Source organism: Musca domestica, unplaced genomic scaffold, assembly GCF_030504385.1.
Source record: "Musca domestica strain aabys unplaced genomic scaffold, Musca_domestica.polishedcontigs.V.1.1 92, whole genome shotgun sequence".
NCBI lineage: Eukaryota > Metazoa > Arthropoda > Insecta > Diptera > Muscidae > Musca > Musca domestica.
The window spans coordinates 21,611-41,165 of NW_026712441.1; the positions used below are offsets into that span (position 1 = coordinate 21,611).

At 35.5% G+C, this 19,555-nt stretch overlaps 1 protein-coding gene across 1 annotated transcript; it reads left to right on the forward strand.

Annotated features, from left to right (window-relative positions):
- Positions 1-869: 869 nt before the first annotated feature.
- On the forward strand, positions 870-7,324 carry LOC101899385 (golgin subfamily A member 6-like protein 25; the record flags this gene model as incomplete). The annotated part of the gene is made up of 4 exons (XM_059131982.1): positions 870-1,038; positions 1,196-1,330; positions 1,464-1,721; positions 5,347-7,324. Coding segments are annotated over 4 exons (2,160 nt in total), but the record flags the coding sequence as incomplete, so codon positions are not given.
- Between the last annotated feature and the right edge of the window lie 12,231 nt (positions 7,325-19,555).

The following is a 19,555-nucleotide window of genomic DNA, read 5'->3' on the forward strand; positions in this document are numbered from 1 at the left end:
TAAATCGATCAAAGGCAGAAACGGGACAATTAAAGCGAAATTAATATTGTTTTGAATGATAAACAAATAGTAAATATAAAATGTATCCTTTAGAAGGGCCAGCAAAACGGGTTGTACTGGAAAACAACACGACAGTTGAGATGCAGACCTAAAATTTTGGCTTTACAAAGAAAAATATTTATTTTTTTTTTGGAGTTTCACTTAATTTTCTCTATTTAGCTATATTTTTACCAGAGGAGATGCTTTCTGCCATTATCATTGTATTGTACTCTTACAGGAGATCATAATTTCTAAAAATGTGTAAAACTTATAAAGTAAATGATATATGGAACGAGCTTAGAAAATTTTCTGTCATATTTGCCGAAAAACTATTCAGATTAAGATATAACTCTCTCCGGACTCAGACCGTAATGCTAATTTAATAATGATATTGATGAGGTTCGCCCAAATCTGCAATAAAGATTTGTTATACGAACTATTTTATGAATTACGCATTTGAACCTTTCTTACGGGCTTCAAACTATTTGATTGAAATACTACATTCTGCGCTTGCAAAAACATTCGAATTTTTATATTTGAAGCATTTTCCAAATCCCATTATTATCCCCAAATTATTTAGAACACTATCTCTGCATTAAAAATCTAAATAAATTCCTTAAGTAAAAACTGCCATAGAGCATTCTATTTCTACATTAAAATTTATTGGAAAAATATTCAAAATCGATTTAAGCTCACTTTCTATTCATTCCCACAGATAAGAAAACAAATTTCTCCCCTTTCGAAGAAAAAACGAGATTAAAACAATCTAAGATCAATGTTCTGCACTTTAATTTCCATTAACATATTTTCACAATTGGTGCCCTTTTCTCTTTCTTTTCCATTGCAGAAAGGAACTCTTGGAGCAGAAAACTCAATTTACGCTACAACTGGAAGATGCGCACAAAAATGCGAATCAACTGCAAACGAAAATCAATGAAATGCAAATGAAAATTGAAACCTTAGAACAAGAATTATCCACCAAAACCTGGAATGTTGAAAGTAAGTGTCAGGGTGTAGTGCTCACAAAGGGGCCGCCGAAAAAAGGGGTTAGCAAACCGATATGCTTGCACACCCACGCCCGCTAAGCCCCAACGAAAGAAACCGAAATGAAAAACGTAGAACAAAAAACTTAATGCAATTTCTTTCAATGCAATAGGATTACAGGGAGAATTAAATGCAGCTCAACGGGATGATGAATATGTCCGCCAAAAACTGAAAGTACTGGAGGATGAAAAAACAAATCTACGCCATCGTTTTCATGACTGCGAAGATGAGTTGAAAGCGAAATATGGTTTGTAGTCGTTCTTTTTTAACCCTTATCTTTTTCGTTTTTAATTTGCATAGGGTGCAATTGGCCAATGTTCAGTAATTCTAGCCTTTTGTATATCCCCCATTCTATGTTTGTTTCTGTTTTTCTTACACAGATGAACTCGAAACTCAGTATAACGAATTACAAGAAAAATATAAACAAACGCAAGCGTTGGCTAGTAATTTACAAACCCAATTGGCTCAAGCCCAAACCGATGCCCAGGAACAGCGCGACGAAGTCGAAAGGATACGCACATCACTGGAAGAACAGGTAGCTTTGCTGAAGAGTGCTCTGGAAAATTCGGAAAATGAGAGGAAAATATGTGAGGATAAATGGCAAAGAGAATTTGAAATGCTTCGGACACAAAATATGGGTGAGTTGAAGGCAAATTTAAACTTAAGAATGGAAAATTAATGACAAATATGCGAAATATGGCAAAAAATGGGAATTTAGATTTTTGCCGGAAAGCTTTTCTAAGTTCAACAATATATATGAAAACCCACAATTGCCTTTTGCAAGAAATTTTCAAAATATGAAGGATTTTGAAAAAGCGTACATGGTAATCTTAAATAAAAAAAGAAGAAATCCACAGTTGTTGACTCAAAAGTCCTTTAAAAATCTTGGATCATTCATCTTATACCACTGTTAAACTCTCCCTCAAACCCCTTTAAAATATTGTTAAAAATTCATAATCCTTAATTTAAAAGTTCTTTAAAATCACAGTAAAAATCAACGATCCTTGATCTAGAAGACACTTAAAAAACTAGTAAAAAATACCTTGATATCCGAATACTGTTTGCAGTTTTGTTCGGGACCTTTAAGACCTTTCAAAATTATTAAAAAACAAGTAAAAAAGATCGACATCGTTAAATCGTATATTTCGAGGTGTTAAAATGTATATTTCGAGGTGTTACAAACGGAATGACAAACTTAATATACCCTCCATACAATGGTGGAGGGAATAAAAAATGCGAGATGCATTCATACCTCAAAATTATTCTCCAAAGAAACTGGATCATAGACACAATATTATCTTGATAAGAGGCTTTTTACATAATAGTCACGATCTCATAACCTCTCAAAGTAATTTTAAATTAAACATCCTGTAAACTCAACTGTTATATTTTGAAGTCCACAATCCTAGAATTTATAGCCCCTGAAAATTCTTTTTAGAAATAAATGAACACACATCTGAAAGTCCCTTGAAATTATTTAAAAAAATCCAATATTCTAGATCTGATTGTTTCAAAAATTCTTTATTAAAATCAAAGATCTGATTATTTGAAATATTTCATCTGTAAAATGCCTCATCCTAGATTTGATTACTTTGTAAAATTTTCTTTAAAATGCACGGCTTTAAAAATCTCCGATCCCAGAATTGATAGTCTCAAATAATTTTCCTAAAAATCCCCATTTACAGGTCTGATAGACTCTAAAAATTGTTCCTAATATTATTTTCAAAAATTCAGCACTAGATATTCCTAAAAACTACCTGAAAAATCTGTTATTGTCTTTGCAAAAAACCCCGATTCTTGACCTGGTGTTCTTAAATATTCTAGAATTCTGGATCTGGATCTGGTTCCAGAAATTTCTTCAAAAATCATTGATATTGTGGTCATTGTAAATTATTCTCAAAAGTCCACTATCCTTGATCTGGTGATCTCTAAAAGTTATTTTTAATTATGAAGGATGACCAAGGAGCATTTTGGTTTCTGAATTCACTCTCAAGAATCCAGAACCTTGCTCACCTTGTCCCTGAAATTTTTTGTTAAAAATCTTTGATCCTAAAATTTCTTCTATCCAATCCAGAACCTAGACCAGATAGTCCTGAAAAATATTTTTATACCATCCACCATTCTATGGAGGGTTTAACGTTTGTCATTTCTTCTCGAAATATTCATATATTCTGGATCAGCGTAAAATTCTAAGACGATCTAGCGATGTCCGTCTGTATGTCTGTCCGTCTGTTGTAATCACTCTATCTTTGGAACGAATTGAGATAGAAGGCTAAAATTTTGCATGCATGCATAGTTTATACATAGTAGGCAGGTTAGGTTTGTAAATGGGCCATGTCGGTCCACGTTTTCGTATAGCCCCCATATAAGGGCACCTCACGATATTCGATATTTTGATGATTTCAGCAACATATTTTACCGGCATCGTTTCAAATTTCGTACTGGAAGATGCCAATGGGTACTACAGCCTGGCAAAAATGTTTGTATGCAGGTTCAGATCTTCGTATAGCCCCCATATAACGGTACCTCCCGATATTCGGTATTTTCATTATTCGAATTTCGTATTTGAAGTTCGTAACGGGTACTACAGCTTATGACAACAATTTTTATATGTAGGTCCACGTCTTCGTATTGCCCCCATGTATATAGTCAGTATTATGACGATTTCGGCAACATTATTCACCGGAATTGGTACTACAACTTATGGCCAAAAAATTCATATGCAGGTCCATATGTTCGTATAGCCTTCATATGACTGTACCTCCCTATTCTCCATATTTGCATGATGTTTGCGTCATTTTTCACCGCAATTGTAACAAATTTCGTATTTGAAGTTCTTAATGGACACTACAGCCTATGAAAAAAAATTCGTATGCAGGTCCACGTCTTCGTATAGTCCCCAAATAACGATTTTCATTTAAGTGGTAGTTTTCGGATTTTTTTAAATTTTTCAATTTCCTTCGAAATGGTTGAGGCCCGGTCGAACTTAGCTGCTTTTTTACTTGTTTTTTTAAATAATGCATTTTAAGTTCCTTATAATCCTTCAAAATTCATAATCTTTGAATTTTTCTTTCAAAAATATGCTACCGTTGTTACGGTGGCCCCTGAAAGTTCTTCTGGTAAGTACACCATCCTTGAGTTCATAGTCGTGGTGCCCGAAATTTCCAGAAACTTTGACCTGTTGGTCCCTGCAATTTCTTCACAACAACCACCCATTCTTAGTCTGTTGTTCTACAATCGTGGACCAGATTATCCCAGTTTTTTTTTTTTTTTTTTTTTTTTTTCAAAAACATCACCTTTTTTGGTCTCTGAAATGGTCCCTGAAATTTCTTTTCAATTTTCTATGTCGATCAAGAATCATTGTGGCTCCAAAATATAACTCTCAAAAATGCAAAGCCTTGATCTTTTTGTCCTTGAACTTTGTTGTCAAAATATTTCGATCTTTGATCTAATTGTCTCTTAAGTTTCTCCTCATAAACCAACAGTTCTTGATTTGGCGGTCCCTGAAATATCTTCTCAAAATCCACGATCCCTGGTATGGTCATTAGGTCAATTATTCTAAACAATCCGCGATTCAGACCGGGCCTGCAAATTGTCCTAAATAATACACAATCCTGTTTGGCCCTGCAAATTCTCCACGATCATAGTCCCTTAAATTCATATTTAGAAATGCATTACCCTAGATATAATAGTAGCGGAATGATGTTCTAAAAAATCTGCAATCCTATATTTTAAGTCTCTTAATGTTATTCTCTGAACAATCCGTAAATATTTTGCTCAATAAATTGAAAATTAAATTTCTGTTAATGAAAATATGGGATCCGGGATCTGAACTAAAACTTAAGTTTGTTTAAACTTTAGATTACTCTCACTGTTTTAAATATTCTGTTAATTCAACTATTCTCTGTTTGGATAACCGCTCTTAGATTTAAGATTTTATTTAATTTAAATTTTATTTCTCAACATTGCATGAGCCGATGTCTGTAGCTATCAAGATTTTACATAAATAATGTCTGAAAACGTCGGCATTGTTAAACAAAACTCAAATTTCTTAAAAAAAAAAATCCGCAATCTAATATTTTGAGAAAAAAAATCGTTAAAAACCAATTATATTTTTTTATTCTATGATATTTCCACGGTCCTACATATATCTGAAATAACCTAATTAGATTCCGATTCCAATTTTGAAATTCTTTAAGGTCCCAAATTTCTCAAATATGTCCATTACTCCCTTTAACATTAACTTCTTCTCTTCTTTTCCAGAACGTGAAGAATCCATAATGACCGACTGTGAATGGCAATTGCGTGAAACGCAAAAGCAATGCAAAGAACGTATAGATAAAGTCGAGGCAGCACGTAAGGAAGCCTTTGAAAATGTCGAACTTCTCGAAAATGAACTGGAAGCGTTGAGCAAAGAAGCCGATGATTTGAAAATCTATCAGAAACAGGTTACCTCGTTGCGCGGTGTTGTCAATGAACAGGCCACATCCATACAAACTCTGATGTCACAAATCGAATCTCTGAAGACAGAGTTAGAGACAGCCAACACTAGTCTGCAGGAACAAATTGAGGCTGTTACCAAAATAAAATTCCATTGTGATAATGCTCTCTATGATAAGGAACGTCAAATGATTTATCGAATCGATGAAGTACGCAACGAAGCTGCCGCATTTTGGGAAGATAAACTGTACACAGAGATGACAAGACTGAAAAATGAACTTGAATCTGTTTATGTGGACGAGCGACGCGATGCCTTGGATAAGCTGCAAGTGGAGCATGTTGAAGAGTTAAAGGCCCTCACAAATCGTTATACCGCCAACGAGGAAGAGCTGCGAGCAGAGTTGACCGAAGCCCAGGAGGCACTGGAACGTAAATCGAGAGAATTCTTGGAATTAAGAGAAAAATCTGATCAGGCTTTGCTACAGACTCGCATGCATTTGGACCGGGCAGATCGTGACTTCCAAAAAGCCATGTGTCAGGAAGAAGAAAGACGGGAAGCTTTGGAATTGAAATTGCGCAACGAATTCGAGGAGGAGAAGCAAGAAATGGAGGAAAAATTCCGTGAACGTTTAGGCCAAGTTAAAGAAGAATTTGCCAAAGAGTTACAAATAAATACCCAAGAATTAACGCGAGAGCACGAAAAGGAGCTGCAAAAACTTAAAGTCAAATTGACAGCCGAAAAGGAACAAGCCCTCCAAGAACTGGCCGAAAGACATCGACAGAAAATGTTCGATGCCGAGGAGAAAATCAAAGAAATCGAACTGCGCTACAAACGTGACTTGAAAGATCTCAAAGCTGCCTACGATGCTGAAAAGATCGCTCTCGACAAACGGGACATTAGCAACGCCAACGAAATCGAACAGCTACATCGAAAATGTCGCTGTCTCACCAATCTCTTTGAGGAGATGCGTATGCGCTATGAACGACGTGATCCTCGTCCTGAAGACTTACGGGAAATTGCCGAGCTACGGGAACGCTGTGAGTCTCAGGAACGTGATATGTATCTGTTGACTGATCGCCTGCGTGAAATGCAAATCCAAATGAATGAGTTGCAACAGAACAACGCCAACATGAACAACAACAACAGCAACAACAATAAAAAGACAAAGCAAGTCAAGAAGCCACCACCCAAGTCGATACCCACAAATTGCGACGTTATCTACGAAGAAAACGAGGAACGAGATTCACCACCACCCAATTCATATGCGTCGGACACCATCAATGAGGATGACGTCGATGCCAACAACACCAACCGCACAGATGACAGCAAAAAACAACAGATTGTCGACATTTCGAAGACCAAGTCGAAACTGATCGCCGACAACCAGCAGGATGACAGCCACATGATTACCGCCATGTAAGCGACGGCCAACAAAATGATTGAAAATGGCGGATGTGACTGTGCGGCCCCAACAGAGGCCAGTTGTTGGCCGTTCCAAATCACAAAGGGTGATTTGTCATGTACAACATTTGTATCAGATGCTTCTACACTACCATATGGGGGGTGGCGCCGCGACTGCATGTGTCCCATGCACCAAGCACCCCTGCCAGCCACCATTTATCCTCCACCCCGCACATAAACCATCACCAGTCGTCTCTCTTTTTTTGTAAAATATTTCAATATTTTGTACGATTCTCTACGTAAGCACGTGGACCTTACTCTATTTTTGTATTTCTAATGTGTATTATTATTTATTTCCTTATTCTCTAAGTGATCTGCAAAACGATTCTAAAACAAATTCTATTCATAATTCGTTGACTAGTTTAGTTGATGTATCAAAATTTATTTATTTATATATATTTAAAAAAAAAAAAACAAAACAAAGAAAACTTAAAGTTTTGTTGTTGCGAAATTATTCCCGAAATAAAAGAAAATCTTTTAATTTTGTACTTCAAAGAAGAAAAAAAAAAATGAAAATAAAGTGCAAAAACACCGAAGATTTTATTTGAATTTTTTAATAAATAGTTCAGAGTCAATATATCTGCAATGATAAAGATGAGTGGCTAAGTGCCATTTCAAAAGGCTAGAGCCGAGATAGGGCGGGGCTTTCGGAACTTTCTACTAATCATTCAGAGCTAAAGTCTTCAAAATTCAGTTCTAGGTTACATTTTATACAAGACATTGGATAATTTGGGGTTTTTGAAGATTCGAAACCATAGGTACTAAATAGTACCAAAAAAACCTTTTCACACGGTTTATATTCTGTACTCAGATTAGCTCGTATTTTGAAAATTCTTACTAAAAAAGGCGTAAACAATATTTTGTGATTAAATCCTATATTTTTAGAGCTAGTGGTTTGAAATTTCGCACGAAAATTACGATCGCTATTCGAAATTTGAACAAAAAGGCGTACTTCTTATTTTAGAGCCAAAATCTTCAAAATTCATATTTTGATCAAAAAACTACAATATATTATCCTTTCAGATATAGAAATCTGAAATATATATGTAACATATGTAAAAAGATGAGTTTTTGATTCTCTCATCAACGCCCAGATGAAACGGCTATAACTAGAATTTTTAAATCATAGTTTATAGTTGGGTGATAAAGGAGGGCGTTTTTATACCCTCCATCTTGGAAAGGAGGTACCTCCTCCTCATATAACGGTACCTCCCGATCTTCGATATTTTGATGATTTTTACCACATTTTTTCATGGATTTGTCTAAAAATTGGTATTTGTTGGTCATAATGGGTTCTAGCTCCGGTGGCGAAACATTGTATGTATAGGTCTACGTTTTGGTATAGCCTCCATAAAACGGTATCTTCCGATACTCGGTATTTTGATGGTTTTTGTCACATTTTATCACGGATTTGTCTAAAAATTGGAATTTGTTTGTCATAATGAGTTCTAGCTTCGTTGGCGAAATATTGTATGTATAGGTCCACGCTTTTCTATAGCCCTATATAGCGGTACCTCCCGATATTCGGTATTTTGATGATTTTTGCCAAATTTTCCCCACGAATATGTCTAAAAATTCGTATTTGTGAGTCATAATTGGTTCTAGGGTCATAATTGGTTCTAGTTGGAGGTTATTAAAAGTTCGGCCGGACCGAACTTGTTTTTATTTTTTTTTTTTTTTTTAATTCATACTAAATCGTAAAAAAAGATGTGTTTTAGACTAAAATTCTACACTTTAAGATCTGGGATCTTCACATTTTCCAAGTTGGGGTATTACAATAAAATTAAAACTGGCAAGTACCCGCTACTTCGTTGTGGAATAATGAATTTATATTAGGTTAATTTATGTTCAGCCAAGTGGTTCCCCCCAAGTAGAATGTATTAAATAAATTACCACAATTTATTAAAATCAAGTTACAAATTGGATGACTAATTTCAATGCACATTAATTTAAGATTCATATCCCTTCCCAAATATCGAATTCCATATTTAGTATTTCCCGTAAAAAAAAAACACCTCCTAACTCTAAATTAACCCTAATGAAAGATAAGTACGAATTTCCTAAACTCCCTGCATAATACAATTCTACACTCCAACAGTAATCTTAATTCTCAATTTCTGGGTTAGAGCTGCATCGGTTCATCTAAATCCAAATTGTACCAAATTTAGTACCATATAGTACACCTAAGTACGAATTTACAAAAATACTTACATCACACAATCTAATAGAAATCTTATACTTAATCATCTCATCCAAAATTTAAATTCTACCAAACTCAGTACTATTTAGTACACATGTGCACGAATTCACTAAAATACCCCAGTCCTACAATGCAATATTAATCTCATTTTCAAATATCATAATTCCAACGAATTTTCAAACTACCTACATATCTCAGTCGTAGACTGCACTAGAAATCTTATTTCCAAGTTTCAGAATTCCTACTCTATCAGTTCTCCCAAAATTTAAATTGTGCCATGTGTGGTACCACTTAGTACACATACGTACGAATTTACAAAACGACCTACATATCCCATTCCTACAATGCAAAATAATCTTATTTCCAAATTTAGGGATTCCAGCTCTATCGGTTAACCCAAATCCAAATTGTACCAAATTTAGTACCATTTAGTATCGTTCATGCACATATGTAGAAATTTTGAAAATTACGTCCATACCCCAATCCTACACTCCGCCAGTAATGTTAATTTCAAACTTAAGGTTTCCAGCTCCATCAGTTCCTCCAAATTCGAATTGTACCAAATTTAGTACCGTTTAGTACCTTTCGTATTAATGAGTACACACTTCAAAAACTACCTCCTTATACTGGATCATACACATCTCGAACAGAGACGACTTAGCACTGTGTGTCTGTCCATTGTGGCGACAAAAATTCTCTTTCAATTTGCAAGGGATATAGCAAAGTTCGTCCAAGGAGATGGCGTGGGCAGCCATTACAGCCGATGGTCGCTCTCCGCTCGTATCGACCGTGGCATCAGAATATTATCGCGAAAATATACTGGCGAATATTATCGCGAAAATATTTGGAACGCAAACATTTTGGCCGCAGACCTTGGTCATTCCAACAGGACTCAGCACCATCGCTCTCAGCACGCGCCACCCAATAATGGTTACAAAATGAGCTTGCTCGCTTCATTTCCAGCGCACAATGGCAACCAAAATCTCCGGATAGCAATCCGTTTGACTATTGTGTCTGGTGTATTTTGGAAAGCAAGGTTGGCACTAAAAATACCAAAGTGTCGATCACCTCAAGCAAGCGCTTCCCCGGAAATGGGTCAAAATACCGCAGAGCAACATTCGGGCAGCATGGGTCGCGTTCATTGGCCGTTTGAAGGATATAACTCGTGCCAAAGGTGACCAAATCGAAAAAATCTAAACTTATTCTAAAATTCGATGCTACTTCCGATATCAAAGCCAATGGCGATTGGCTTTGATGCAGTTTTTTTATCTCGCCCTGTAAAGACATATGAACCATTCATACTAATATAATAATTTAAACGCCATTTCTGGGATTGGGCTCTCGTCTACAAATATTAACGATTACATATAAAATGTATAAAAATCTCAGAAAAGGCCATTTTGCGTACGTCCCTGTTAGAGGGTACAAAAATCTAATCACAAATTTCTTAAAAAAAACGCATTTTCTAAATAACTCGACTGGTTTGGGTTATCATAAAGTCAGACCTATTTAACTTTTGAAAGAAGTGATTAGGCAATATGGAGATTGAGAAATTCAATATTTTTTTTAGTTTTCCTTCTCGCTCTGAATTGGTTTGAGAGTGCGATCTTTTACTAATTTTGCCCTTAAAATAAATTTCCCATTTATCAAAAAAAAAACTTTGCAAAACGGAATATAAATGAAATTTGTCAAATGTTTTATTTTCAAACGTTGACAGAAACTCGTCACATCAATGCCTTATTCAGCGATGTATGCACTTTGACGTACAACATGGCAAAAATTTTTTATAGAGGAAAATCATAAATGGTTCTAGTCGAATTATATGTGCTCTTTAACAAAAAATATTTTTATTTTTTGGTTTTTGTTAAAGAAAATTTTGGTATTACTAGAAAAGTTAAATACCAACAATTCTCTTAAAAGAAAGTAAAAAACAAAAATATGTTATATGAAATGACAACGAATTAATTTAATTAAATTAATTTTTTTAGGTCGAACGTATCAAAATTTGACCACCTTTGTTCTCAAAAAATTACGAAAAGTTGTCAATAACCTGCCGTAGGGTATTAAGGAATCAATAATTCTGACCCTCTAATATAATCAGCGGTGGTCATGCATTTCATGCGCTATATTTGGCTTTTAACATTTGTAACACTTCAATACGTATTCGACAGCAAATGTATTTAGATTTTAGATGCAAATGTTTGTGACCATTAAATGCATTCACCACCCATCGAAAAAATCCCTTATATGCTCCCCCTCCCCCCCAAAAAAAATATTCAATTCGATGGACACAAGTGGACACTTCAATCAGAATATCTAAGCACAAGAGTGTGACGAAAAATGTTTCAAAATAAAATCAATTAATACAAAAGCGAGTGGGTTGTGGCCGTAACACCCAAAGAGTGCTATATTACAATTGAAAATTCCAAAATATCATAGTTTTGAAAAAAAACACACTGTAGAATAAGGATTCTAATGCATTTGTTTGTGTATTAAAAAATTATATTCTTAGAGATATTTAATGCCACACCTTATTTATTTAGAAAATTATCTTAAGATATACTTTAATTAACATAATTATTTACATCCGGCTTTTTTGAAAACAAAACCAAAATAGAGCTTCAAAATTTGGCTCCATAGCCCCCATATAACGATGTCCACCGATAATCGATATTTTTATGATTTTTACCACCTTTTTTCAGGGAATTGTCTAAAAATTTGTATTTGTAGGTAATAATGGGTTCTAGCTCCTGTGGCGGAACATTATATAACGGTATCCGTGGCAAAACATTGAATATCTAGCTCCATGTTCTCCTATAGCGCACATACAATGTGAGATAAAAAAACGCAAGTCAAACGCCATACATTTTCATTTTCTTTTTAATTTTATTGAATGAAAGCAAAAAAATTAGAAATAGCATCAAATTTTAGATTAAGTTTAGATTTGTTCGAATTGGCCACCTTTGGCACGAATTATGGCCTTCAAACGGCCAATGAAACCGTCACACACTGCCTGAATGTTGCTCTGCGGTATTTTGGTCCATTCCCGGCGAAGCGCTTGCTTAAGGTGATCGACACATTTGGTATTTTTTAGTGTCAACCTTGCTTTCCAAAATACTCCAGATACAATAGTCCAACGGATTGGTATCCGAAGATTTTGGTGACCATTGTGCGCTGGAAATGAAGCAAAGAACCTGATTTTGATACCATTTTTGGATGGCGCATGCTGAGTGCGTGGGTAGTAAGTCATGTTGGAATGTCCAGTTGAATGATGTCGCTAAAATCATCAAAATACCGAATATCGGCAGGTACCGTTTTGTGGGGCCTATACGAAGATGTGGACCTGAACAGCCAATTTTACGTCATAGGCTGTAGTATCCATTACGAATATCGTATACCAAATTTAAAACAATTCCAGTGAATAATGTAGCTAAAATCATCAAATTAACGAATATCGTTAGGAGCCGTTATATGGGGGCTATACGAAGGCGTAGACCTGCACGGACAATTTTCTGTCATAGGATGCAGTATCTATTACGAAATTCAAATACCAAATCTGAAATATTCCAGTGAATAATGTCGCTTTAATCACCAAAATACCGAAAATAGGGAGGTACCGTTATATGTGGGATATACGAAGACGTGGAGATGCATAGACAATTTCTGTCATAGGCTGTAGTATCCATTACGAACTTAAAATACCAAATTTGAAACAATTCAGTTGAATAATGTCACTAAAATCATCAAACTACCGAATATCGGGAGATACCATTATGTGGGGGCTATACGAAGTCGTGGACCTGAACAGGCAATTTTCTGTCATAGGCTGTAGTATCCATTACGAACTTAAAATACCAAATCTAAAAAAAAAATCCGTTGAATAATTTCGCTATATCATCAAAATATCGAAAATAGGGAGGTACCATTATATGGCGGCTATACCAAAACGTAGACCTACATGGCCAAATACCAAAAGCCTTGAAGACATAATATACATTTCAGTATAAATTGATCAATCTACTTCATTTCCTTAAGAAGCTAGAGTGATTTCCACAGACGGATAGGCGGGCATAGCTAAATCGACATAGAATATTATGTTGATCAAGAATATGTGTACTTTGTGGGGTCTAAAGTGTATATTTCGAGGTGTTACAAACGGAAGGATATGCTATGGTGGAGGGTATAAATATACCATATTTTGGTACTGCAGTTATATAACGATATTGAAGGCCATATTTCAAATCATTTTTCACACAAAAGATGTAATCCCTCTATCTTGCATAGATCGGTTCGTGACTCTTATAAGTCGGATATGTAAAGTGATAGCAAGTAAGAAAAAACAAGTAAAAAAACAGTAAATTCGGCGGGGCCGAACTTTGAATACCCTCCACCATATGGAACGAATTAGAAAATGTTCAAAAAATAAAATCCATTAAAAATTCTGTTAAAATGTTTAATATATCGAATATCGGAAGGTGCCGATATATAGGAACCTATATAGAGAATTCTCTGCCAGGGGGTAAACTGCTCACAAAGAACCTCTTGTGTACAATTTCAGAAAATTCCGTTGAAAAATGTAAGTAAAATCATGAAAATAGCGAGTACCGTTATATGGGGGGCTAACGATATCGTGGACCTATATAGATAATTCTCTTCCAAGGGATAAAGTACATACAAGGAACTCCTTGTGTGGATTTTCAGACAATTCCATTGAAAAATGAGGATAAAATCATCAAAATACCAAATATCGGGGGTACCGTTATATGGGGGCTATACGATATGGTGGACCTATACAGATAATTCTCTGCCGAGGTATAAAGTACCCACAAGGAACTCCTTGTGTGGATTTTCAGACAATTACGATGAAAAATGTGGGTAAAATCATCAAAATACCGAATATTGGGGGAACAGTTATATGGGGGATATACGATATCGTGGACCTGTATAGACAATTCTCTTTCAGAGGGTAAAGTACTCACAAGGAACTATTTGTGTGGATTTTAAGACAATTCCATTGAAAAATGTGGCTAACATCATCAAAATACCGAATATCGGGGGGTACAGTTATATGGGGGATATACGATATCATGGACCTATATAAACAATTCTTTTTGAGGGGGTAAAATGTCCACAAGGGACTCCTTTTGTGGAATTTCAGACAATTCCATTGAAAAATGTGGCTAAAATCATCAAAATACCGAATACCGTGGGGCTACCGTTATATGGGGGCTATACGATATCGTGGACCGATATAGCCCATCTTCGAACTTGACCTGCCTGCAGACAAAAGAGAGATCTGTGCAAAGTTTTAGCTTCCTATCTTAATTCGTTTAGACTGTAGCGTGATTACAACAGACGGACGGACGGACAGACGGACGGACAGGGCTAAATCGTCTTAGAATTTTACGCTGATCAAGAATATATATACTTTGTTGGGTCTAAAATGATTATTTCGATGAGTTACAAACGGAATGACGAACTTAATATACCCTCCATACTTTTTTGGTGGAGGATATAAAAACAGTTTTAGGCCCATTTCATCCACTAAAGTGTTGCGAACATCTTCAAAACCCATGGGCTTCTATTCCAATCCTAACGCTAGACGAACGGTATATAACACATAGCTAGATCGAGTCGACAAGATATTATCATCGGTATCCCATCTGGTGAAACAAACAGAAACAAACTTATGCTGTACAAACAAACAATACTTTGCTATTAAGAATTAGTATTATATGATCCTCTACTGTGAAAAATACATACATATTTCCCCCCAATTTTTAATTTCGGAAAAAAATCCATTCCAACCCAATATACAGTCATTTACATACATAAATGTCCATCCATTTGCATTGAATTGAGGTTGATGGGCATAACAATAAAAAATCATTTATTTTTACATTGGACACCAATTTGAGCCGTTCAGCTAGGAAATATTCCGCCATTGTTGAAGTGAAAAATATCAAATTCAAATTTGCCAGTTAAATGAATAAATGAATGAATGAATGAAATGCAATTTATTGTTGTACAATGTATGTGCGATGTACGAAGTTGTTGTGTGTTTCTTGGCCACAATACATAAACCGAACTAACAATGATTTTTGCCGTTATTATTTTGTTGCTGTTGCTGTTGTGTTTTTGAAAACTATATATACAAATGAATATTGAAAATTCATTCATATCAATAAATGTGTGTATTTATTTATGTATTTACATACAAACATATACGTCCGCATATATTGATGCACAAATATACAAATGTATCTTTTTTGGCATGAAAATCAACATATCGTACATACATACAAACACATATATTTAAAATTGCAATTCGGTTCAGTCAGTTTTACCAATCGACAATTCATAAAATAATAATTGGGATCGTATATTCGATTCTGAGGCAAGTTCTCAGAATTAAATATTTTTCATATTTTTTTTTTTCTTAAAAATGAAGTTTTTTGTTTATAGCAACATTCATGTTGTTGCACTTTAGTCAGTAAGTTCGATGATTGGCGAATTTCATAAAAAAATGTATCCAATTAAATAATAGCAAAAAATAATTTTCAACAGAAAAACCAGTAAAGAAAGTCTTAAGTCGGGCGGGGCCGACTTTATGATCCCTACACCACTTAGGATATTTAGTAGTTGTTATTGAAAGTTTTATGGGTAATTAAATCATAAAAGCTATGATTATAATTATAATTTAAGTTCAAAGAACTTAATATGCCGAAGAATTTATATCTTTTTCAATTGGGGCTTGTATTGCCAATTTTGGGCACAATAAACTTGAAATCGGATAATGATATATATTAAACCTATATCCAAATCTGAGCCGATCTCGAAAAAAATTGGCATAGATATTTCTGAGGTGTATTTGATATATGTCCCTGTTGTTACGGAGTGCATATTACGGCTGTGGGGAACAAATATAACAAATCGAATGAAGAATATATATGGGAGCTATAGCTATATCTGAACCGATCTTCACGAAATTTAACGTACTAGCTTTAGATTAAATTCGGTCGTAAGTGCCAAATTCCATCCCATTTGGTCTAATATTACACGTTTGGTGCACAATAAAAGCCAAATCGGACGAAGTTATATATGGGAGCTCAATCCAAATCTGGCCCGATCTCGATAAAATTTAGCAAAACTATTTCTGAGCTGTATTGATATATTTCCCCAAATATTGTTGATACAGAGTGCATTTTACGGCTGCAGAGGACAAAATTAAAAAAATCGGTTGAACAGTATATATGGGAGCTATAGCTATATCTAGACCGATTTCAATCAAATTTGCATACTTTTTTTCAGCCCTAATTTGATTGTATGTGGAAAATTCCATACTATTCGGGCTGATATTACACGTTTGGTGCACAATAAAAGGCAAATCGGACAAAGACATATATGGGTGCTATATCTAAATTTTTACCGATTATCTCCAATTTCAATTTAGAATGCCCTCGTGGCAAAAAATGTTAATATTGATTTTGTAGTATTTTGTGACATTTTTTATTATTATCGCATGTGATTTTTTCAATTTAACTTATTATTTTGAAGTGTACATTTTTAAATATTTTTTTTTACCTTACAACAAAGGTTAAGCTCACGAAATTTTTCACAAAGGTAAGGTTAGGCTCAGAAGGGCTTGGCCTATTGTTTTCAAAGATGTTATAACGTAACCATTACATTTTGCCCGGTAAATAATATTCAATTATTTATCTCAACCATCTTAATATACGCACCATCCTAATAAGCAATGTCCCGCTAATAGCGAATTCACCTTTGGTCAAACGAGAACACTCACTCCTATGGAGTTATTGCAGTTCAATTTAAATTATCTCCCAGTTGTGGGAAATAATTCTCATTCACTTCATTGAACTCCCCGGATAAGTAGTTCAGTTGTCGACCAGTACCGGTGTTAGACCGAGGAGTTAAACAGTGTCCGCAGTCGACCCGATATCCAACGTAGCCGAAGCCTCCTGCTATTGTTTCTTCAGACTGAGTAAACCGAATAGCTGGACTATTCCGAATACCACCATTCCGACGACAAGAGCCGAACACCAGCAACACAACTTTAATAACTGAGTGGCAGCACCCGAATACAACAACCGAGCGAACATACCCGAATACGACTGCCGCCCAAAAGAGCCGAACACCAACAACACGACTTCAGCACACGAATATCACAACTGCGCGAACATACCCTAACAGAGCCGAATACTACAAATCGAGTATCATCTAATCGAGGCTTCAAGCCGAGCCTAATCCGAATCCAACCTGCACTCGACTCGACTTTCCGACAATTGTCGTCAGCACTTTCTTCTAGTCGGGTTACTTAGAACCGAATAACTTCGACATTCTACCGATCAACACCATCCAGGCACTATCGAGCCGCCAGCTACAGCCTTATCAACATCCCTTCTAGTGCTCTCGTCAAGCCATGCCCTCAACCCGAAGACATTTGTCATGGAGCTAACAGTACAAAATTCTCCCAGCAGAGATAAATCATCAACTTACTCAAAACCTATACTACATCAACTACATACAAATCCACATGTTTATCATAATTTAGACACCAAGAAGTGATAATAAAGAATTGAATATAACACACTCGTGTTTTAACTTAAGGTTTGAGGGTCCTTGAGTAGACCCTGGCTGCGACTGAACTTACCTCAGCCTTAGCTAAACCCACTTGTTATAATGACCGCAATATTTAGGGGTCACAAAAAAAGAAACCAAAGGACACATGAAGTTAGAGTTTAGGACAGCAGGTAGAATGGACCACAACTTTTGTTGTTTACATGCGATATCCGAAAAACACAAACGGCGAACTTCTGGCTTTTTTATGCTGATTTCGTTGACGAATATAGCCAAAAATCGTAGACAAGCAAATCATATAGATGAGTCTAAATATGGAGATACAGAGGGACCTCTTGATTTTGGAGATGGTCTCAAAATATTTAGGGGTTCAAATGAACCAAAAACAGAAAAAAACAAGTAAGCAAAGGCTACAGTCGAGCGGGGCCGACCGTTGAATACCTTACAACACTATAATATGATAGAGGCAGCCTTATGTCCAAATCCATTTTGGAAGACTCCGCTTTTGAAATTATGTAATAGAGATATTACCCTTAGCTTTTTGTTTAGGGGCATTTGCCCAATATTTACGCACTCGGTCTGTTGTTAGTTGTTGTACAAGAGGTTCCACTGTATCGCCAAATTTAAACTAATCTTCTCTATAATATTTGACTATATTCGTCAACGAAATCAGCATAAAAAGCCAGAAGTTCGACTTTTGTGTATTTTGGATTTCGCCTGTAAGTTATTTTCAGCGTTTCGGTAGAATGAAAATGTTGGTATTTTTCCACACAAAAGTAGTGGTCCATTCCACGTCCTAAATTCTAACTTCATGCGAGATTTCGTGTACTGTGTACTTTGGTTTCTATTTGTGACCTTTATAACGGCTGCAAAACTGAAAATTTTTAGTGTTGGTTCATTTCAACCCCTAAATATATTGCGGACATCTTTAAAATAATAGACCTAGCCCTCAGAAAATTTTCGTGAGGATGGGACGAAATAGCAATCTGTATATAATAACCCCAACCTGTGTTGTAAGGTGAAAAAACATTACAAAATATACACTCTCCAAAACAACCCCACCTACATTTTCACATTCGTGAGAATCGGGCCATAATGCGACCGGTAGAGTGATTACAAATTAACATGGACAGACGGACGGATGGACATACTAGCTAGATCGACTCAGCCGGCGAAATAGGAAGATCCATATATACTTTCCTATGTGGGAAATCATATTTCGAGGTGTTACATAATTTTTGGCCCAATCAAACTTATAATACCCCCAACACGTAGTGTTGTAGGGTATAATAATACCCCCGACACATAGTTTTGTAGGGTAAAAATTTAAAAAATTATGGCTTTTGACTTTGTTGCAGTTGTTCTATCTCACCCTGTAGTAGAATTATATTACAAAATGTGGCTAATATTACATATTTGGTGGGAAATAATCGTGAAATCGAATATTATTGTTGTAGAGTGCACATAACGCATGTGAGGGACTTTAACCCAAATCTTATGAAACATATATATGTGAGCTATAACTATATCTGAACCGATTTACACCAAAATTTGAAATGCTTGCTTCTGGCTGTATCCGATATCTGATACCAAAGATCATTGTTTTTTGGAGGGCATACTACGCATGTGAGGGACTTAAAAACCCCAAATCTTATGAAACATATTATGGCAGCTATAGCTATATGTACCGAATTTCTCTAAATTGGTCGGATTACCAAAATTAATTTTATTTGACTGATTTCAGCCATTTGGTGCACAATTAACCCGAAATC